Below are 23,739 nucleotides of genomic sequence, written 5' to 3'. Positions count from 1 at the left end.
TTTCACAGTATGTCATAAATTATTACACTTATGAATGTAGGTAAAATGATAATATGTATTAGATCCAGTACAATGGAATAACTAAGACCTGAATATGAATGCAGCATGTTCCGATTCCTCCTTCTCTTTTTGTCCAGCAGGGTGAACCAAAAACACTTAGCCTGATGGTTCATGCAGATACTGGGGAAGCAATATAGAAATGTATTGATCCCTTAAATGATTTTACTATTAAATGATCCATATCACAACCCTCATACCTCTTCACAAAAATGTACCTAAATCAATTTTGGAAAAATGATTTTTATTTTTCCAGTTAGAAATAGTAGACCATGCATCAAATAACTATTTTCACCAGAAAAACGAACCCTCGAATGCACTATTGCATTTTGTAAGTTGTCTGCAGGTGACTTGTTGTGAATGCACTCAAATATCAAGTCATTATCAGGTTATGGAGACTACGTTCTAACACTCAACGTAGATGGATTTGTCTTAATGTACAGTATATGAAAGTGATGATATGAAGAGGATTCTTTCACCTTTTCAAGCTCACTCTGACTGACAAACCCCTGCCTATTACTGTGATTAAAAAGAGCATATGAAACATGGTTTTTCACGAGGTTCTACCTGTGCGCCTTCCTTTAAGCACCTCTGTTTGAACACCTCTCCTGTCCTTGGTCCATACCACATACGGCCATTTGCGGATCTTTTCAGTGTCCATGTGAAAGATAGTTATTGCGAGGCTGGAAAATGTTTAACACCCATGTGAAATGAAGGCCTGTAAAGCTTACAGATTTAAGTCTAATAGCAGGATATGAAAGTAGACAAACATCAGTGTGCGAAATGAAGGTATAGTAAAGTGGACATTCTGAACCTTGTTTGAGGTCAGTAGGTCACATAACCAAGGAGCTATTGAAATTTTACATTTAGAAAAATATATGTAAAATCTTGTGAGATGAAATTGGACAAACTAAAGGGTGTGCAATATAGAAGGGTAGTCAGTGGACATTCTGAACCTTGATTGAAGTCACTAGGTCACATGACCAAGGAGCTATTGCCATTTTGAAAAATGTATGTAAGAACGTGTGAGATGAAAATGGACAAACTAAAAGGTGTGCAATATAGAAGGGTAGTCAGTGGACATTTTGAACCTTGTTTGAGTTCAGTAGGTCATATGACCAATGAGCTATTGAAATTCGAAAATGTAAATAAATAATTTAAAATAGTAGGAGATGTAAATCAACAAAAAATAAATGTGTGCAATGTGTGTCTGCCATCGGGTTAGCTAGAACCAGTTTTGAAAGTTTTAGGAATAATGGTTAAATAGCTATTGAAATTTGAAATGTTTTATTTGTCACTGTTGACAGTCCCTAACTGCTGTTGGTGGAATATCCGTTGAATATCCAACCTGAAACTGTCTTTACCATCGGTGCTGGACACATGACATTTTTAATTAAGTTTTTTACTGATTAAAAACGAGTTAATTGCATCCGTCGTGGAGCCCAGTTTCATAATATTACCATATGTCCCAGCTGCTTGCCTTAGCTTTGAAGTAATCACGAAAAAACAGGCCTTATTTTGGGGCATTTTCACCATGCCAACTCCTATTAGTTATATTGAGCACCGTGCCACCAACTCGCCTTCCGAAGTTCTATTCCCAGTTTATTGTTCTACGTCACAATGTCTGCTTTGCTATTGTTGGAAATTAGACCTACCCACGTTGCTGGTAGTTAAAATGTAAACAACAGAAAAATGAGTCATGGAACTCAGGTCGTCCCATTGTTTCCGATAGGGAAATATAGGTATGCCTGTCTATTTTGACATTATCTTGCAATGTGTATATTTAGATTTTTTTTGTTCAAATTGGACACCATTTTAAACCTGAGAATCTCCTCTTTCTAATTATGTAAGGCTGGGCAGCGTATTTCGTTGTCATCAAATGCTAGCCCCTACATACCTTTTGCCATTGGAACGCTGAGCTCCCCCCATTGTTTTCCTATGGAGAGGCATGCTGGTATATTCTGCCAAATATCTCGCAATGTGTATATAAAACGAAAGATAAAGTTGGACACCATTTTAATCAAGGTAATCTCCTCTTTCCTTTAACATATGGTTGGGCAGCATACTCTGTCATCGATCGCTCGACCAGAAAGTCAAGTTGCAATTTTTTCCCTACTTCCTCGTTATGCAGACATAAGCACACTTGGCACCATCGGTGTGGATGTTTACTTTCAACACAAGTTATTTTTCAGTTTCGTCCTAAGACTTAATTATAATATAATAAAACACAGAAATACGAGCCGTGGGTCATTAATATGGTCAAATCCGGAAACTATCATTTCGAAAACAAAACATTTGTTCTTTCAGTGAAATACGGAACCGTTCCGTATTTTATCGAACGGCCACCAACCTAACACGGAACCCAAACCGGCTGTGCGCGTGCGCCATCGTGCATAAATTTATTTATTTTATTTTGTATACATTTATTTTGTCCCCCGTGTCACGCGATCATGACACGCAGGTTAAAATATCAAAACAAACTCTGAACCAATCACATTAATTTGGGGACAGGTCAAAAAGCATTAAACAGGTATGGCAATTTAGCTTGCACTTGCCAGCAAATTTTTCTATTTAGCTAGCTTGCTGTTGCTAGCTAATTTGTCCTGGGATATATCGTTAAACATTGAGTTGTTGTTTTACCTGAAATGCACAAGGTCCTCTACTCTGCCAATTAATCCACACWTAAAACGGGCAAMCGTTTCTAGTCATCTCTCCTCCTTCCAAGCTTTTTCTTCTCTTGACTTKATATTGCGATTGGCAACTTTCATAAATTGGGTGCWTYACCACCACTGACCTCGTTCGTCTTTCAGTCACCCACATGGGTATAACCAATGAGGAGATGGCACGTGGGTACCTGCTTCTATAAACCAATGAGGAGATGGGAGAGGCAGGACTTGCAGCGCGATCTGCGGCAAATGGAACTGATATGGAACTTCTATTTTAGCCCTTGGCAACGCAGACGCTCGTTGGCGCGCGTGAGCAGTGTGGGTGCAATAATTGAATGACATATTTCTAAATGTATTTTGTAACGCTCACACACGCGACGCGAGCTGTGTWGTCAGGGACTTAGTCTAAATATTGCTGTTACATTGAAGGTTGTGCAATGTTATGTCATAATTATGTAAAATTCTGGCAAATTAGATTACGTGATTCAACATTTTCCCGTGTTGCTCAGACTTCCTAGTTAATTAAAGTTTACATGATAATAATAATTACGCATAGAGAATTGTTTTGATAAAGTAAGTCTTCACATTTAATGATAGTCACAGACAGTCTTATTTAGGAGTTTCTTGTGATCTCTGCAAAACGACTCATGATCATGCGACGAATAAGTGTGATCTCGACAACTTGCCCATTTCCCTCAAGTTAAACCATCAAAGCACAGTACGGATTTAATGCACCACATTCACAATCTACAGAAGTCCAGAGAGGACATAAATAAAAAATCCCTCTAAGTGATTTATAATAATAATTATTGACTAAACTTGTGACTAGTAAAAATGACCTTGTTTGAAAGTTCCTATTCATGAACTAAAAAATCACCACTTGTTTTGAAAGGGTTCCATGAAGCGACTTGAGTGACACTATGTAGCCTGTGTGTTTGTWGGCCTACAATTACTTTTCTACCAGSCCATGTATTACTTGGTTACATAACTCTACCAGCTGTCTTCTCGGTCCTCACTTGTCACCCTGGCACAGGTGTTTTTAGGAATAGTAGAGGGCTAGTTACTTAATGGCTTGACAGTAGTGTAGTTTTAAACTTTGTTCCACAACTTTCTGGGTCAGAGGTGTCCAAACAAATGATACTTGAAGTGTTGTATCATTCACTCAATATTTTGGGTGAACTATTTGTTAATGTCACATTTTGTTTTAANGACTTCCTAGTTAATTAAAGTTTACATGATAATAATAATTACGCATAGAGAATTGTTTTGATAAAGTAAGTCTTCACATTTAATGATAGTCACAGACAGTCTTATTTAGGAGTTTCTTGTGATCTCTGCAAAACGACTCATGATCATGCGACGAATAAGTGTGATCTCGACAACTTGCCCATTTCCCTCAAGTTAAACCATCAAAGCACAGTACGGATTTAATGCACCACATTCACAATCTACAGAAGTCCAGAGAGGACATAAATAAAAAATCCCTCTAAGTGATTTATAATAATAATTATTGACTAAACTTGTGACTAGTAAAAATGACCTTGTTTGAAAGTTCCTATTCATGAACTAAAAAATCACCACTTGTTTTGAAAGGGTTCCATGAAGCGACTTGAGTGACACTATGTAGCCTGTGTGTTTGTWGGCCTACAATTACTTTTCTACCAGSCCATGTATTACTTGGTTACATAACTCTACCAGCTGTCTTCTCGGTCCTCACTTGTCACCCTGGCACAGGTGTTTTTAGGAATAGTAGAGGGCTAGTTACTTAATGGCTTGACAGTAGTGTAGTTTTAAACTTTGTTCCACAACTTTCTGGGTCAGAGGTGTCCAAACAAATGATACTTGAAGTGTTGTATAATTCACTCAATATTTTGGGTGAACTATTTGTTAATGTCACATTTTGTTTTAAGATCTGACACCCTGGAATAACATCTATGGCTTCTTTGGAGCAGTCTGTTTTGCCTCTGTCTTAATAGTTTTGCAGCGTGTGGACATTTTGGGTACTTAATGCAATTTATTTGACCCCGTGAACCACTGGGCTGCAGGACTGCTTCAGTTCAGTGTGGCTGGGTTTGCAGTTTGCACAAATTCTGGCTAACCACATCTGACTGGAGCAAAGGGGTACGGTTCAGTTATGAGACCTCTGAAGAGCGCGGCGTTGGCTTGCAGATGTTATGCGCCAGTAGTCAGTGGAAGCTGCAACTGTGATATTGGCAGTCAGGCGATTTCAGCCAGTGCAAGGCCACAGCCAATGTCTAACTTGAATACAAACTACAGTCTCACTGCCAGCCAGCCCGCCCTCTCCAAAACCACAATCCCAATTGATCATTAGATGACCACTCACAATGAAAGTTCTGGATAAATGACGACAAAATCGATCAAATCAATGATCATGAAGGGAAGGAAATGATCATGGACAGTTGGAGTAACTTGGACCCAAAATAAATGAGAAATGGACTTTGTGTATTATATGAATGAAACGGGCAGACATGCACAGTCTAAAATGTTCAAATAAGACAAAYTGATACTTTAACGTCCTTTGTTTTCTCCCTAGCTGACATCAACCTGGCGGCGTGGGGYCGCAAGGCTATCGACATTGCTGAGAACGAGATGCCCGGCCWGATGAAGATGAGGGAGATGTACGGGCAGTCCAAGCCCCTGAAGGGCGCMCGCATTGCAGGGTGCCTCCACATGACCCTGCAGACCGCTGTGCTCATTGAGACACTCACTGTCCTCGGCGCTGAGGTGAGACCCTCTCCCACYTTAAAGGAAAAATCCACTCAAAACCACTCACTCCTTTAATTTACAGTTRAATAACACTGAACAAATGTTTCATTTTGGCATTGTAGTAAGGTTGGTAGAACCATGGAAATCTGTTGCAGTGCAAGTTGACTACAAAATCCACAATGCAATGCTCTCAATKGGCTGGCTGGCTAGCTATCTAGAAAATGTAGCTACACACAATAATACCAAAGACAATATCAGCATGTAGTGCAGTTTAGGTGATTTTACAGCTATCAATTCATGGGTTTACAATCTCACCACGTTCAACATGYGGATCGATACGCCTTGAAGAGTTGCGTCTAACATTAGCAATGGCAGATATACTTTTTGGGGGGGGCATTGCCCATGCTACATCAATGGGCCGCGCGGTGGATTCTGGGACTAGAAGCGCTCCCCTTCAAGGAGTGAATGGGAGTCTATTGGGCGCCAACTCAAACCCAACATTAGCACGAATTGGGTCAACAAGAAGTACAACATTAAATATTTTCCTGAGATAATTAGTTTGCTATATGTARTACCATATAGCTTTGGAATTGTGACTTTACTTACTTTTGAGGGACGTAGGCGTTTCTCATCTACACTTCTGCGAGCTTGGACGTGGATGGTTAGCCTGCGTGACATGACAATTGAACGCGCTTGGATGAGTCTGCTGGGGGGTGGGGGTCGATTACATTCCTTCATTTATTCAATGAATGCTATTCTGTATATTCTCTGTGCAACGGCCCAATGACCCTGGACTGGAAAGAGGTAGGACATACATTAGGAAAAATGGCTAGGAACATTTCGAGGTAGGTGAATATTCACAAGATATGATCAATGGCTCACTGAGAGAAGGATCTCTGAAAATCTGACTGTGTAATAGATATTTTGCGATCTAAAATTCGTAATTCCTATTACATTTCTAGTGTAGTGGAGCCACTTTTTCACGGCGCTACGTCATACTGCCATGTTTTGCTGCTTGAATGCCAATAACTATCATACGCATGAAGACATAGGATTTAGCCAGGGATTGCTAGACATTACACAAACTTGGTATGTACATTCGGTGAACTTTTTATAGGAGGAATTCCATACGTTTGCACGATTCCTAACATGTGCAATGTGACGTTCTGCCATGTTTCTTCTTGTTTTCTGTTTGTGTTTAGTTGGTGTCAGGACGTGAGTAGTGGGCATTCTTGGTGTGTGTTCTAGTTTCCTCCGTTTCTGTGTTTGGCTATCTGGTTCTCAATCAGAGGCAGGTGTTAGTCATTGTTATGACTTGTTTTTGTTCTACCATGTGTACTTCTTGAGTTGTCTGTTACACTGATGCTGTATCTTTGACAGGTCGCAGTGCAATGGACAACTTGTTCTCTACTAGCCTACTTGTATAAAGGTGACAAAAAAACAAATTGTCTCTCTGATAGGGCAACCATTTACGGTAGCCTGTTTCATCTATGTCATCCTTGTTGGGTTTTGGGTGGTTGTTTCCCAGTTCTTCGTGGTCTGCACAGACAGAACTCTAGTTTTGTTTTTTTTCAATTTGTTGTATTGTATTTTGTGTGTTCACGTTTATTTGTCTTTAATTCAACATTATGACACTTACCACGCCTGCCGTTTATGGTGCTCTCCTTTGTCCACAGAAGAAAAGCGCTTACCACTGGTTTGTATATAGCTGTCTTCCCGCTGTACTTGAAATGTTAACTCCTGGGTCTGTTGACTTGTTTTGCATGATCTCGACACAAGGACGGACTATTTCAATATAAAGGTGGAAGCCTCTTTGAGCAAGCAGTGTTCCTCTGCCTCTCTGCAGTGGAACGCTCATCTTCTGTAGGTGATCTTCTAGCGTCAGTCATACAGTTCTCTGGGGCTGGGTTGCTAGTCTGTCAACAGGGATTCTGAGAGTTTGTGTAAACAGATTATTGCGTGGGTCTTTTATTAGTTGGGAAGTGGGGTCACCTAATATGCAACTAATTGGAGAACCACGCGCAAGAAGGCATGATTATGGCAAAGAAACAAAGGTATCTATCAAGCAAGTGAGGCATATGAGATGGAGAGTCCATAGACGTGTTTTGTGACATTTTCTTACTTTACTAGTACGACCGATTATGATTTTTTCAACGCGATTTCGATTTTATGGGGACCAAAAAGCGATACGATTAATCGGCTAAAATTATTCATATAAATATAATAATTAATATATTTATTTTATGTAAAATTGCTAATATTGACCTTCAACATACTGAAATGAACACTTATTTTAACTTAATAGAATTACAATCAAAAATCCATTTAGCGCTCAACTTAATAATGAAACATGTTCAATTTGGGTTTAAATAATGTAAACAAAGTGTTGGAAGAAGAAGATGAGGCAATATGTTGCCATTAAGAAAGCTAACGTTTAGTTTCCTTGTCAGACTTGAGAACTATGAAAAGCTGGTGGTTCCTTTTAAACATGAGTCTTCAATATCTACAGGTAGAGAAGTTTTAGGTTGTGTTTTATAGAATTATAGGACTATTTGACTCTCTATACCATTTGTATTTCTTAACCTTTGACTATTTAATGTTCTTATTAGGACTTTAGTACTTGCCTGTAACAGTACTTGCTTGGCAAACGCAGAAAGTGCTGTTTGAATGAAACTCATTATGCCGCTGTCTACACGTCTCGTACCTCAATTTCATTATACTTAGTTTAACATAATAACACACAGAATATGAGCGCTTAGGTCATTAATATGGTCGAATCCGGAAACTATCATCTCGAAAACAAGACGTTTATTCTTTCATTGAAATGACCGGACTTCGTATATTTTTAATGCGGAGGCCTCCATAGTCTAATATTCTGTCTACATTGACACTTCGATGTCTATGTCATAATTACGTAATTCTGGCAAATTTAGGCGCCCAAATGGTTGCTACACACTGATCTGGTGCAATGGCAGAGAGTGACAATTTCACTGGTAATTTGCTGTACGGATTTCTTTTAGCTATGCAGGTTTAAAAATATATACTCTGTGTTTGGTTTTAGCGATGGCATTGTGTTTATGGTTAGGGACACATTGGAGAACGATACGCACCGCATCGATTATATGCAACGCAGGACACGGTAGATAAACTAGTAAATTTCAACCATGTTGTGTTAACTAGTGATTATGATTGATTGATTATTTTATAAGATTTAGTGTCTAGCTAGACTTACCTTGGCTTCTACTGTTTGCCGTAACAGGCAGGGCTCTCGTGGGTCAATGTAATCAGGTGGTTAGGCGTTGGACTAGTTAAACTGTAGGTTTGCAGGTTGAATACCCGGCTGAAAGGCTAAAAATTGTCTTCTGACCTTGAAAGGCTTACCCACCGGGTCTGGCCGTCATTGAAATTAAGAATGTGTTCTTATGACTTGCCTAGTTATAAGGTGTAAAAGAAACGCCCAATCGGTGTCAAAAAGGACACACGATTTGCCGTTGTGTATGAAACTTGGAAATCGGCCCTCATTAACTCGCCATTCCGTTACTCGGTCGCCTCTACTTTTTTACCCATTTTATCCATTTTGGAATTTTAGTTAGTCTTGTCGATCGCTGCTCCCGTAGGATCGGGGGCGAAGTCAAGCCATGCGTTCTTCCAACAGACCCGCAGCGCATGTTAGCACGGCTGTTGGTTAACCGGAAGCAGTGCACCAATGTGTCGGCGGCGAAAACGTACGCTGGCGAACCGAAGTCGGGGTTGATCGCCCAGCCCACCACAGTTGTGGTGCGCGGCAAGGAATCCCGTCGGCCAAACGTCTAACCAGGATGGTTCCTGGACAATTGTGCAGCCACTATGGGTCTCCCGGTTTGCGAGACAACCAATGATCGAACCCCGGTCGTGTAGTGACGCTTGACGTGCAATTGCTTTAGGACCGCTGTGCCACTCAGTTGGCCGTAACAGTCACTTCATTGATGATTGCCCCCTGTGGTAGCCACCCACCATGACACTTTCAATTAATTTTGTCAGCCAAAAGTCCAACTCATTCACCTAAGCAAATGCTCATTTGACCTCGATAAATGTGAATTTTAGATAACACTCTGGTTCCAGTGGTTGTGGCTTGATGATGAACATTCAATAATCATGGGTTTCAAGACCGTTTTATTGATACAACTGTCTGGAGTGTCATTGACTCGCATGCATGAACATTTCAAGGCCTAAATATACACTGAAATCTAGCCTGTGGTAAAGGTAAGCACAACGAGAGAACCTCCATGAATTGGAATAATGTTAAGACCCATGACCAACCTCTAGTCCACTTTGCATTCATCCCGGTATTTTCCCTAGACGCATGGAATTTCCCCCTCCCCCACTCACTGCCTCAAGGTTATCTTGGATTTATCAAAGCTAAGTATGCAAACTTATTGGACTGCTCTGGACTGGTTATTTTAGTCAGAAAGCAATGTYCTGAGAATTACAAAAGGACTAAGTGTGGGACTGATTTTTGAGAATGTCCTTGTCAACCAGTGTCCATTTCTCCTCTCTTTGTCTCATAGGTCCAGTGGTCTAGCTGTAACATCTTCTCCACCCAGGACCACGCCGCTTCAGCCATTGCCAAGACCGGTGTTCCAGGTAATTACACAACAGTTTTGTTTGAAAACCACTCCAGACCTAGTATGTGGCTAGCATTGGTTCTGGCCTGCTCTTGTTTTGCTCTTGTGCAATTCAGTGAGAGATGAGGAAGACCATAAGTACACAAGGGTCCTCCATTGGACAAAGTGGCAGAGAGCTCTACTCCTACATAACATGCTGACCACACCGCTCACGTCGCAAAATAAATGTACACATGCATGTTATTCCATCATTGCTCGCAAGCGTCTGCGTGACCCAGTGTTAAAATAGAAATAGGTTCTATTTGTGACTCTCAATGAGCTGCAAGTCCGGCCTCTCCCATCTCCTCATTGGTTTAAGAGCATATACCCACGTGCCATCTCCTCATTGGTGTTTAGGAGCATATACCCACGTGGGTGATTGAAGGATGAACTGACGTCCACACTCCAGTCAGTTGTAGTAATGCACCGTAAAGTTGGTTGCCAACCACCATATGAAGTCCAATGGTGTAAAAAAGAAGCCTGACCAAGGAGGAGAGATGACAAAAGGGTAAACCAAATTCCTTTCTCATCTGTGGATTAATTGTCAGAGTAGAGAACATTTTTATTTAACCAGGTAGGCCAGTTGAGAACAAGTTTAATTTACAAATGCGACCTGTCCAAGAAAAAGCAAAGCAGTGCGACACAAACAACAGAGTTACACATGGGATAAACAAACGTACAGTCAATAACACAATAGAAAAATCTATATACAGTGTGTGAAAATGTAGTAAGATTAGGGAAGTAAGGCAATAAATAGGCCATAGTGGTGAAATAATTACAATTTAGCATTAACACTGGAGTGATAGCTGTGCAAGTAGAGATACTTGGGTGCAAAAAAAGTAAATGACAGTATGGGGATGAGGTAGTTGGGTGGGCTATTTACAGATGGGCTGTGTACAGGTGCAATGATCGGTAAGCTGCTCTGACAGCTGATGCTTAAAGTTAGTGAGGGAGATATAAGACTCCAGCTTCAGTGATTTTTGCAATTCGTTCCAGTCATTGGCAGCAGAGAACTGGAAAGAAAGGCGGCCAAAGGAGGAGTTGGCTTTGAGATGACCAGTGAAATATACCTGCTGGAGCGCGTGCTGCTATGGTGACCAGTGAGCTGAGATAAGGTGGGGCTATAACTAGCAAAGACTTATAGATGACCTGGAGCCAGTGGGTTTGGCGACGAATATGAAGCAAGGGCCAGCCAACGAGAGCATAAAGGTTGCAGTGGTGGGTTGTATATGGGGTTTTGGTGACAAAACGGATGGCACTGTGATAGGCTATATCCAATTTGCAGAGTAGAGTGTTGGAGGCTATTTTGTAAATGACATCGCCGAAGTCAAGGATCAGTAAGATAGTCAGTTTTACGAGGGTATGTTTGGCAACATGAGTGAAGGATGCTTTGTTGTGAAATAGGAAGTCGATTCTAGATTTCATTTTGGATTGGAGATGCTTAATGTGAGTCTGGAAGGAGAGTTTAAAGTCTAACCAGACACCTAGAATATGTGGACAACTACATACCGAAGTCAGAACCGTCCAGAGTAGTGATGCTAGGCGGGCGGGTGCGGGCAGCGATTGGTTGAAGAGCATACATTTAGTTTTACTTGCATTTAATAGCAGTTGTATGGCATTGAAGCTCGTCTAGAGGTTTGTTAACGGTGTCCAAAGAAGGGCCAGAAGTATACAGAATGGTGTCGTCTGTGTAGAGGTGGATCAGAGAATCACAAGCAGGAAGAGTGACATCATTGATGTATACAGAGAAAAAAGTCAGCCCGAGAATTGAACCCTGTGGCACCCCCATAGACTGCCAGAGGTCCGGACAAAAGGCCCTCCGATTTGACACACTAAACTCTGAGAAGTAGTTGGTGAATCAGGCGAGACAGTCATTTGAGAAACCACGGCTGTTGAGTCTGCCGATAAGAATGCGGTGACTGACAGTCGAAAGCCTTGGCCAGGTCGATGAAGACGGCTGCACAGACTGTCTTTTATCGATGGCGGTTATGATATCGTTTAGGACCTTGAGCGTGGCTGAGGTGCACCCATGACCAGCTCGGAAACCAGATTGTATAGCGGAGAAGGTACGGTGGGATTCCAAATGGTCGTTGATCTGTTTGTTAACTTGGCTTTCGAAGACTTTAGAAAGGCATGGTAGGATAGATATAGGTCTGTAACAGTTTGGGTCTAGAGTGTCTCCCCCTTTGAAGAGGGGGATGATCGCGGCAGCTTTCCAATCTTTAGGAATCTCAGACGATAGGAAAGAGGTTGAACAGGCTAGTAATAAGGGTTGCAACAATTGCAGCGGATAATTTTAGAGAGGGTTCAGATTGTCTAGTCCATCTGATTTGTAGGGGTCCAGATTTTGAAGCTCTTTCAAGAACATGAGCTATCTGGATTTGGGTGAAGGAGAAATGGGGGGAGGCTTGGGCAAGTTGCTGTGGCGGGTGCAGAGCTGTTGACCGGGGTAGGGGTAGCCAGTAGAGCATGGCCAGCCGTATGGCCAGCCGTAGAGAAATGCTTATTGAAATTCTCGATTAGCATAGGTTCATCGGTGGTGACAGTGTTTCCTAGCCTCAGTGCAGTGGGCAGCTGGGAGGAGGCTCTTATTCTCCATGGACTTTAGAGTCCCAAAACTTTTTGGAGCTACAGGATGCAAATTTCTGTATGCAAAGGCTAGCCTTTGCTCTCCTAACTGCCTGTGTATATCGGTTCCTGACTTCCCTGAAAAGTTGCATATCATGGGGGCTATTCGATGCTAATGCAGTACGCCACAGGATGTTTTTGTGCTGGTCAAGTGCAGTCATGTCTGTAGTGAACCAAGGGCTGTATCTGCTTGCATGCTTATTTAAGATGGTGACGAAAGCACTTTTAAAGAATAACCAGGCATCCGCTACTGATGGAATGAGGTCAATATCCTTCCAGGATACCTGGGCCAGGTCGATTAGAAAGGCCTGCTTGCTGAACTGTGTTTTTAGGGAGGGTTTGACAGTGATGGGTGGTCGTTTAACCGCGGACCCATTACGGACACAGACATTGAGGCAGTGATCGCTGAGATCCTGGTTGAAGACAGCAGAGGTGTATTTAGAGGGCAGATTGGTCAGGATGATATCTATGAGGGTGCCCGTGTTTACGGATTTAGGGTTGTACCTGGTAGGTTCCTTGATAATTTGTGTGAGAAAATGAGTACATCTAGCCTAGATTGTAGGAAGGCCGGGGTGTTAAGCATATCCCAGTTTAGGTCACCTAACAGTACAAACTCTGAAGATAAATGGGGGGGCAATTAATTCACATATGGTGTCCAGGGCACAGCTGGGGGCTGAGGGGGTCTATAACAAGCGGCAACAGTGAGAGACTTATTTCTGGAATGGTGGATTTTTAATAGTAGAAGCTCGAACTGTTTGGGCACAGACCTGGATAGCATGACAGAACTCTGCCGCCTATCTCTGCAGTAGATTGCAACTCCACCCCCTTTGGCAGTTCTATCTTGGCGGAAAATGTTTTAGTTGGGGATGGAAATTTCAGATTATTTTGGTGGCCTTCCTAAGCCAGGATTCAGACACGGCTAGGACATCAGGGTTGGTGGAGTGTGCTAAAGCAGTGAATAAAATAAACTTAGGGAGGAGGCGTCTGATTTTAACATGCATGAAACCCATTGCATTTCAGGTAAAATAACAACCCAATGTTTATATCCCAGGACAAATTAGCTAGTAACAGCAGGCTAGCTAGCTAAATTGCCATAAATGTTTAACTGTCCCCAAATTAATATAATTGGTTGTTTGTTTTGATATTTCATCCTGCGTGTCCTGATCGTGTCTGGTGTGGGGGTACAAAATCAACATGCGCGCATCTGGTTTGGTCAGCRTGTAAGCCTGTTATTCACTCTATGGACTTGTATTGTGATTTGTCAATTATAGAACTCCCCCTCGATAAACCAGAACATGTTTACCCAAACGGTGAGTGTTGCGCAGTCCAATTCCTTTTCATTTGTGAGTAGGCCTATATTCCTTGCCAAACATTCATCACTCCAGAGCGCAATGTTACCCCTGCTGTAGTGTTTCAATCAGTGAAATAGTAGAAGTTATTTGCTGAGTAACTATTTGGCCCTGAACTTGCCAAACTGATTTTTCCACATGTAGTGATGTAGTACTTGGGGGTGGTGTCCTGGGGGAGAGGTTACAAAGCCAGAGGAGTAGCAGCATCTTCATCACAGTGGGGTGCTTATTTTGTTTGGTTTATAGCAGAGTTTCAGCCACTCACAGTTCTACGGCTTGAATGTCATATGTTGATTTGATTCCTGAGTAGAACTGCTCCAGTTTTCATCTGCACAGTGTGACTGCTAAGAAAGTGCCTGAAACGTGCCATTATGTGTGAAACAAGTGTTGGAAAGCTCTTCACACTTCAGTTGTCAACGACAATAGTTCGATTTTTCAAGGAATTTGATCATAGGCCAAGAATGTATAACTTGCTTCACTAAAGTTAACTTTACCTTGTTTCATCTCAAGACATGACTATCCATCTATGTTGCTATTTAATAGATGGATTGATGGATTCTGCTATATTTGTCAAGAAAATAAATGTAGTGATGACATGACAGTAGTGATAGTAGGACAGGAGCTAGACACACACCAAAAAGTTGCTCAGGACCAGACTAGTGGACCATTAACTTTTTTTATTTGTTTTTAAAATTTAAAGAAAAATGTCACACACTAACTCCCAGTCATTCATTGCTGAACCATTAGGGATTGTGAAGTAAAGCAGATGCTGTAATACGTCAACCCATCCTGTCCTGTCTCCCTGTACACCTRAAGCTACATTAAGCCCTCACCAGGYCAGATGTCCTCTGATCCATGTATTTCCTATGCTTCAGAACAAAGCCAGTTGGGTTGAACCAATCTCTCATTGTGAATCAGCAGATGATCTCTTATCTAAGTTCCGGCAACCAACAGAGATGGCCGCCTCGCTTCGCGTTCTTAGGAAACTATGCAGTATTTCGTTTTTTTCTTTATTATTTCTTACACTGTTACCCCAGGAAATCTTAAGTCTCATTACATACAGCCGGGAGGAACTATTGGATATAAGAGCAACGTCAACTTACCAACATTACGACCAGGAATACGACTTTCCCGAAGCGGATCCTCTGTTTGGTTCACCACCCAGGACAATGGATTGGATCCCAGCAGGCGACCCAAAACACCCGCTCCGCAGAAGGGGCAGACGGAGCGGTCTTCTGGTCAGGCTCCGTAGACTGGCACATCGCCCACCGCTCCCGAGTATACTACTAGCCAACGTCCAGTCTCTTGACAACAAGGTAGATGAAATCCGAGCAAGGGTTGCCTTCCAGAGAGACATCAGAAAATGTAACATTCTCTGTTTCACGGAAACATGGCTCACTCGGGATACGTTATCAGAGTCGGTACAGCCACCTGGTTTCTTCACGCATCGCGCCGACAGAAACAAACATCTCTCTGGTAAGAAGAAGGGCGGGGGTGTATGCCTTATGATTGAGTCGTTGTGTGATCATAACAACATACAGGAACTCAAGTCCTTTTGTTCACCTGACCTAGAATTCCTTACTCTTCTTCCCCCCAAGCAGACACCTCGACGGCCCTGAAAGAACTGCATTGGACTCTATGTAAACTGGAAACCACATCCTGAGGATGCATTTATTGTAGCTGGGGATTTTAACAAGGCTAATCTAAAAACAAGGCTCCCTAAATTTTATCAGCATATCGAAAGCGTGAGAAAAAATTGGGATTGGGAAAATTCTGGATCATTGTTACTCTAACTTCCGTGACGCATACAAAGCCATCCCTCGCCCTCCTTTCGGTCAATCTGACCACGACTCAGAAACTAAAACAGGAAATGCTCAGGTCTGTTCAACGCTGGTCCGACCAATCTGATTCCACGCTTCAAGATTGCTTCGATCACGCGGACTGGGATATATTCCGGATAGCGTCGAACAACAACATTGATGTATACGCTGATTCGGTGAGCGAGTTTATTAGCAAGTGCATCGGTGATGTTGTACCAGCAGCGACTATTAAAACCTTCYCCAACCAGAAACCGTGGATTGATGGCAGCATTCACGCAAAACTGAAAGCGCGAACCCCTGCTTTTAATCAAGTACGCAAGAAAGAATGAGATGACGACCAAGAAAGCGAATGGGCGATACACTCCACGAAGAGATCTAAGTTTCCTAACTGATGAATCCTCCCGACGTAGATCAAGTCTAAACTCAATCTTAGAGTCCAAGTATTAAGAGAGCATATACTGCAGCCGAAAGTCGCATATATTCGACAACGTGCTCAGACTAACGGTAAGGACCTACGTCCTAACTAAATCAAGATCCGCATCTACTCCGTAACTATCCCTAGAACATAACCCCGCGCTCTCAGTTAGCGCGAAACCTCACGACGCTTAATCTGACATCCTCAACACATAACACACGCATTATCACACACTGCCTACTTTCGCTCACCTCTGAGAGCACCTATAACAAGGACTGTGCTCACGCGTGACCTACACCTCGCCCTCGTCTGCCAGTGTCCAAAACACCGTAGCGGCCAGCGCATCCGAGCACGCTTCTTCTGGCGAGAGTCCTCAAGCGGTGTAACAGAAGTAAAAAGAGAGATAGTATAACGTCGAACTTACCCTCAGCAGGCTGACCGCCACACTCCAGAGGCCCATCCCTGCTCGCCTGCCCATCCCTTATAAGGAGACTGTCGCGATCAGCCAGCTGCTCTGTGTGAGTGTATACTCGCATAATCTCATATACCCCGGTAGTGTCTACTCCGAGTCCTAGCATGAATCTCAGTGACCAACACGCATATCAATAGAGCGAAACCACACTATCATTCCTATGCCACACTCACCGACAAAAAGCTAACTGTGAGACAGCTCTAGACACATACGAACCAAAATGACACTACATCCGCTTATCGGAGCACTACCGTCACAAATCCATGATCTACCGTGCTTAGCCGCGTACCGCCTGGACCGAACCTAGAAATGACCCAGCTTAACCCGCAATATTCTCCCGCCACACAACAGATAGTCCAACAGACCGACATACACACGATCCACGTCACTCCACACGGTCAGAAGGCGAAGGACCTCTACAATATAGCGCAAGCGAAGATAGCCAACCGCATGAGCGAGATGTCTATTGCACTATCGATGAATACGCAATACCCATGCAGATCATTACAAACGCACCATACTACTGAGCTTACATAACCTCATATATACTCGCTCGTCACTATGAGCTCGAGACCCTTGGGTCTCGACCCCACCCTGTGCAACTGGGTCCTGGCTTTTACTGGGGGCGCCCCCAGGTTGGAGCTTAGGAAACAACATTTCCACCCCGCTGATCTAACACTGGGGCCCCACAAGGGTGCGTTCTCAGCCCTCTCCTGTACTCCCTGTTCACCCATGACTGCGTGGCCATGCACGCCTCCAACTCAATCATCAAGTTTGCAGACGACACTACAGTGGTAGGCTTGATTACCAACAACGACGAGACGGCCTACAGGGAGGAGGCAAGGGCCCTCGGAGTGTGGTGTCAGGAAAACAACCTCTCACTCAATGTCAACAAAACAAAGGAGATGATCGTGGACTTCAGGAAACAGCAGAGGGAGCAGACCCCTATCTACATTGACGGGACAGTAGTGGAGAGGGTGGAAAGTTTGAAGTTCCTCAGCGTACACATCACGGACAAACTGAAATGGTCCACCCACACAGACAGCGTGGTGAATGCGCAACAGCGCCTCTTCAACCTCAGGAGGCTGAAGAAATTTGGCTTGTCACCAAAAACACTCACAAACTTTTATAGATGCACAATTGAGAGCATCCTGTTGGGCTGTATCACCGCCTGGTACGGCAAATGCTCCGCCCACAACCGTAAGGCTCTCCAGAGGGTAGTGAGGTCTGCACAACTTATCACTGGGGGCAAACTACCTGCCCTCCAGGACACCTACAGCACCCGATGTCACAGGAAGGCCAAAAAGATAATCAAGGACAACAACCACTAGAGCCACTGCCTGTTCACCACGCTATCATATAGAAGGCGAGGTCAGTACAGGTGCATCAAAGCGGAGACTGAAAAACAGCTTCTATCTCAAGGCCATCAGACTGTTAAACAGCCATCACTAACATTGAGTGGCGGCTGCCAACATACTGACTTAAATCTATAGCCACTTTAATAAAAAAAATGGATGTAATAAATGTATCACTAGTCAATTTAAACAATGCCACTTTATATATAATGTTTTCATACCCTACATTACTCATCTCATATGTATATACTGTACTCTGTCATCTACTGCATCTTGCCTATGCCGTTCGGCCGTCGCTCATCCATATATTTATATGTACATATTCTTATTCATTCCTTACAGAAGTGTGTGTGTGTATAAGGTAGTTGTTGTGAAATTGTTAGATTACTTGTTAGATATTACTGCATGGTCGGAACTAGAAGCACAAGCATTTCGCTACACTCACATTAACATCTGCTAACCATGTGTGTATGTGACCAATAAAATTTGATTTGATCATTCTTACCCCAAGGCACCTCTTTTCTGAAGGGAGTTTTGGCCATTGAAACACTTGCCATTCTAATATTCCATTAATACCAATTTAACCCCAGTTTGGCAGTTAGTGCCAATATCTTTCTTGTTTAACAAATTACATTTGTAATTATTTTGCCCGTAGCCATCAACAATACTAAATATTGTACTGGGCCTACTAAATTATTGTACTGGCCTAGTTTTCCACAAGCATTTTAAGACTTGGTTCATTAGAACCTTCGAAGGAGCATTGTTAAATCTGAGCTGTTTCCCAAAACCATCGTTACTGAAGTTGCTCTTAAACGCTTGTTATTTACCGACTGCCTCAGACAACTCGTAGAATAGTTAAGTGCGTTGTTAAATGCTTTTTTTGCCCTTCTGTGTCAGTTTATACACAGAAGATCACAGAATCAAGATGTTTTTCTCTCTGACAGCCGATAACTTMAGAACAAAGTTGACTTCATATACAAAGTTGCTACAAACAAGCGAAGGATAAAGAGGATTCAAATTAAGATGATAACAGTATAGGCTACACAGGCCTATATATTGAAATTAATTTAATGTTCATTCAATTGCTTTCTATTTTACTAATTATAGTCAACTGTCTAATCTTTATTTAGTGTATTATTAGGTAGGCCTACACATTAGAATAMGCTGCCTCAATATTTGCAGCCATAGGTGATATATCTGCGCTTATCCCTCGTCAGTATTATGGAATAATTTCTAATATTAAGGTACAATTTTAATGGAGAAGGCTGATCCGAGAGCAGCGCTGCCTTTCATTCGATCCTCGACAACGCACTTAGCGAACATTCTCTGAGTGGTGTTTTGGGAAACACATGTTACATCTTTGGAAGGATGCATCCTTAACACTCGCAAGCCTAAGTTCCATCACTATCGGAAACCGGGCCCTGGTGTGCACTCAAACTTTTGTATTATTGTCATGTTGCCTGGGTTGCATTCATTTGGTACAATTGGTATAGTAATGTTTTAAAAATAGAATATGAAAATGAACTTTCCAATTGGTAGTGCCTGCTTTGTTTAAAAAAAAAAAAAAAGTATCCTGCTTCATCCTTACTGAATACATCCATTGGGTCTGATGCCATTGCTAAGCCCTCATCAACCCTGATTCTCACRCCCCTCTCTCATTGCAGTCTATGCCTGGAAGGGGATGACCGAYGAGGAGTACGTGTGGTGCATTGAGCAGACCATCTACTGGAAGGACGGCCAGCCCCTCAACATGATCCTGGATGACGGCGGCGACCTCACCAACATGGTCCACAAKAAGTACCCCATACTGCTGTCAGGTATGGGACCTAGCTATCTCTGACTTACAACTCTCAGGGCCTCAGGCCTCTCATACGGCTGCTTAATTAAAGAAGCGGGGCACCATATTGCTGCAAACATTGAAGGGCTAAGGAGGACAGTGGTATTCACCTGTCCCAATTCGCTCCCTCCCCCATGGCCCTAACTGGATCCGAAGGGTACTGAAGTGAAATACCGTGTAGTAGTGGAGCTCCCATTTTGCTTTKGCCTTACAGAAATGTAAACATGAGGTTTGATATTTAGCCAATGCCCCTGCATTGGACTTGTCACAGTTATTTGTCATAATCATTTACCTTATCCGGTCAAGCCTTTGTTGGTTTGCCTTTTTGTTAAGCTGTGTGGCAAATTAAGTTTGATTTTATKGTGTGTTGCATCCTGTAAGAGCTTTTAAAGGAATGACTGTTCCATCCAGAGCAAAGCATTAAAGGGGAAGTTCAGTATTTAACTTGATATTTTGTATTGGCTGGGAGACTGTAATTGATGGTTTCTATTTTCTTTAAACAGCAAAGACACACTTTAGCCAGCAATAGAAATAATAAATGAGTGATGGGGTAACCGTGCAATGTAAAAGTGGTTTACTTTATGCCCCAATGCGAAACACTAGAGGTATTGTAATAGGCACAGCCTTTCCACGCTAGTCCTGTACACTAGTATTCTCAGATCTAATTTAGTGTGGTTCAGCTATGGAAATACGCCTCCCCCAAATTGCCAGGGTGATACTGCTATGATTGTCAGCAGGGCTGTATTTCTCAGTCTTRTACACTAGGTGGCGGCATTACTCCAGAGTCAATACTGAGAACTGCGGTGGAACTTAAGGTGCTTTGGTAAGCAACATGCAGCAGGATCTCTTAACTTTAAACACAGTCCCTTGGGAATGATGTTCCTAAGGAGGGAAGTCTTGACTCATGTTTGAAATGTTAACCTTCCATTCATATTAGTTCTCTGAGAAGAGATCAGGCTATGGCCCTGATAATTTTGTGATCTTCATGTTGGCGCCACCACGTGTGGATGCCATTAAAAAAAAAAGTGCCAATTAAAGATTGTCAAATTGTCTCCTTTAGGAATCAAGGGTGTGTCTGAGGAGACCACCACAGGGGTGCACAACCTGTACAAGATGATGAAGAAYGGTGAGCTCAAGGTCTCAGCCATCAATGTCAATGACTCAGTCACCAAGGTAGACCCMATCATCCTCCCTTAGTAGGGCCATGCATGCCTCGTCAGTTCTTAAAGTGCCATAAAATAATGRTACTGTACGTCATCACCCTCCTGAGTAAGCAGCGGTATTGACTCCCTCTCTATAGATMATTTCTCTCTCTCTCCCTCCAGAGCAAGTTCGACAACCTGTATGGCTGCAGAGAGTCTCTGATTGACGGGATCAAGCGGGCCACCGACGTGATGATTGCCGGAAAGGTGGCGGTTGTTGCCGGCTACGGTGACGTTGGCAAGGGCTGCGTCCAGGCCCTCCGTGGGTTCGGTGCCCGCGTCATCGTCACAGAGGTGGACCCCATCAATGCCCTGCAGGCTGCCATGGAGGGTCTGGATCCTCTTTAGTTTGATTATGTTATTGTTCAGATTTACATTCTCAAAATATTATTGGAGATTGGTTTTAGGTGTGCATTCAGTTATCTTGRGTGCCTAGCAAATATGATCTGAAGAATTTGTTTTAAGTTGAAGGCCATTTATAATTGCTGTACATACTATGCAAACAATTTCTGTTTGACCCCATGTCATTTGTTCACTGCAGCAGAGGTATCAAGCTCAAGTGCTAAAAGTAATGTTGTACATTGCTTTTGTGTMGTATTTAATTGGCTTTTGTGATTGTTGWAGGATATGAAGTCACCACCATGGAGGAGGCTTGCAAGGAGGGGAACATCTTTGTRACCACCACTGGCTGTGAGGACATCCTTTTGGGCAAGTAGGTATCATTTTGGAGTCCGGTAGAACACCATGCAACCCAAACACTGTCTGATCAGAAGTACACGCAGTCAAGTTGGGCTGACCCCATTTAATCGCTTGTTTGRGCAATAGGCTGTTGGACGAGCAGTCGCACTGTCTGATCAGAAGTACACGCAGTCAAGTTGGGCTGACCCTATTTAATCGCTTGTTTGGGCAATAGGCTGTTGGACGAGCAGTCGCAAATAGATTGTTTTTGTTCATGGCACACAAGACACCTGTCTGATTTGATCCTGTCTCTGGACTAAGCCATTGTGGAGGCCACGGGGATGACACGGTCCAATAAGAAGAGTGTGGCTAAGTTGCACAAGGTATGTCTCTCTCAGAATGCGCTCTCCCGCCATTTCGTCCACATTCATTGTTTCATAACTTCATTGTGTGAATTGTTGGCCCTTTTTATTGTTAGTCTATCAATTCCCCATTACATAGATCACCAGTAGTACATTGTTTCATTGCATTGATGAGTTCTCAATTTATTCATTATATTTACTTTGGAGCGTTCCTGTCAATGTTGAGTAAGGACACACACCTGATTACGCATATAGAAGTAGGCCTATGCCACCTGGCCTGCGCGTAAGTGCAGACCTATATGTTTGCACATTTGGGACGTCTGTCTCAACTCAACACCGCTAATGACCAGTGGCGCTTCTTAAAGTAATTTTTTCTTCACTTCAAACCACAAGTTAACCAAGTCTGTTATTAGAATCCATTGAGAATGACAGTAGTTCAATGTTTTAGAGCAATATTTCCATCGCTCTCCCTTTCGATAACCACTGCATGAAAGGGGAAAAATGTCATGCTCTGATCCAAGTGAAACGCCATAAAATACCTGATTTACTTCTTATCCCTTGCACAAATAGCCTACAGCTGTGTCTSTCCTGAGCTCACTGGATACGAGGGCCTAGAATATTTTATATAATGCTGCACGTTTCCTAGCGAAAGGTTCGGGCCGGACCAAGTCAATACGTTTTTTTGCAGACAGGCCATGTGTTGCAAATATATGTATATATATATTTTTTTTTTATAGGATTTTTTTTTTTTTTTATGTGTAGGATTATGCCTGCAGGCTACAATGTTTTTATTTGTTTGCTTTATGTAGGCTATTTCTACATGGATGGCAATCGAAGTAACTTTTASATTTGTCACTATCATTTAGATATACTTTTTTTTATTAACCACATGACAATGATTTTGAGATTCGAAGACTGTTATAAATTAAATGAAACAGTGTGCATCTGAAAACCATAACTGGCACGCAAATTAGTACAAATGGTAAGATGATAAATTGTCACACCAAATGGAGAAGGTTGCCGGCGCCTGGTGTAGCCTATTACCGCCAACTTCAGGAGCGTAACGGCATAATCTGCAAAGGCCAGGAAGAGGAGAGGGGTTGGGAAATTTTTATTTATTTCATTTTTTATGTATTTTGATCTCTTGAGTCATTTGTGTGTCTTAATTATTTAATCACAGTGTGCTTAGCATCAGGCAAGCTCCGTAGCTTGCATATAGTTGATTTTATTAAAACACATAGGGTGTCTACATATGGAAAAATTCACATTTTAAAATTTCAACCAATCGATTGGTCGCAAAAACGTTTTTTTTTGCCAGGGACAGCGTTACAGTCAAGCATTATTTGTATTAAATGATTCAATGCAGCACTGGAAAAAACATTCAGAAGTTACTTCTACATACACTACYGTTCAAAAGTTTGGGGCCACTTAGAAATGTCCTTGTTTTTCCATGAAAACATGCATGAAATGAATAGGAAATGTAGTCAAGATGTTTACAAGGTTATAAAAAATTATTTTTTATTTTTTA

The 23,739-nt window shown here is 42.4% G+C and overlaps 1 protein-coding gene across 2 annotated transcripts in view; it reads left to right on the top strand.

The window, feature by feature from the left end:
• The window catches only part of ahcy (adenosylhomocysteinase), a 39,784-nt gene that overhangs the window by 6,808 nt on the left and 9,237 nt on the right, over nucleotides 1–23,739 (top strand). For both annotated transcript variants that reach the window (XM_023983985.3, XM_023983994.2), the window contains exons 2-7: nucleotides 5,278–5,468; nucleotides 9,998–10,073; nucleotides 19,797–19,949; nucleotides 21,030–21,142; nucleotides 21,295–21,502; nucleotides 21,796–21,883. In XM_023983985.3, coding sequence (XP_023839753.1) covers nucleotides 5,278–5,468; nucleotides 9,998–10,073; nucleotides 19,797–19,949; nucleotides 21,030–21,142; nucleotides 21,295–21,502; nucleotides 21,796–21,883 — 829 coding nt within the window. The remainder of the gene's footprint in view (nucleotides 1–5,277; nucleotides 5,469–9,997; nucleotides 10,074–19,796; nucleotides 19,950–21,029; nucleotides 21,143–21,294; nucleotides 21,503–21,795; nucleotides 21,884–23,739) is intronic.

This window comes from Salvelinus sp. IW2-2015, linkage group LG1 (genome assembly GCF_002910315.2).
Source record: "Salvelinus sp. IW2-2015 linkage group LG1, ASM291031v2, whole genome shotgun sequence".
Taxonomy (NCBI): Eukaryota; Metazoa; Chordata; class Actinopteri; order Salmoniformes; family Salmonidae; genus Salvelinus; species Salvelinus sp. IW2-2015.
The sequence above is the reverse complement of the archived record's forward strand: the minus strand, read 5'-3'. Positions and strand labels throughout refer to the sequence as shown.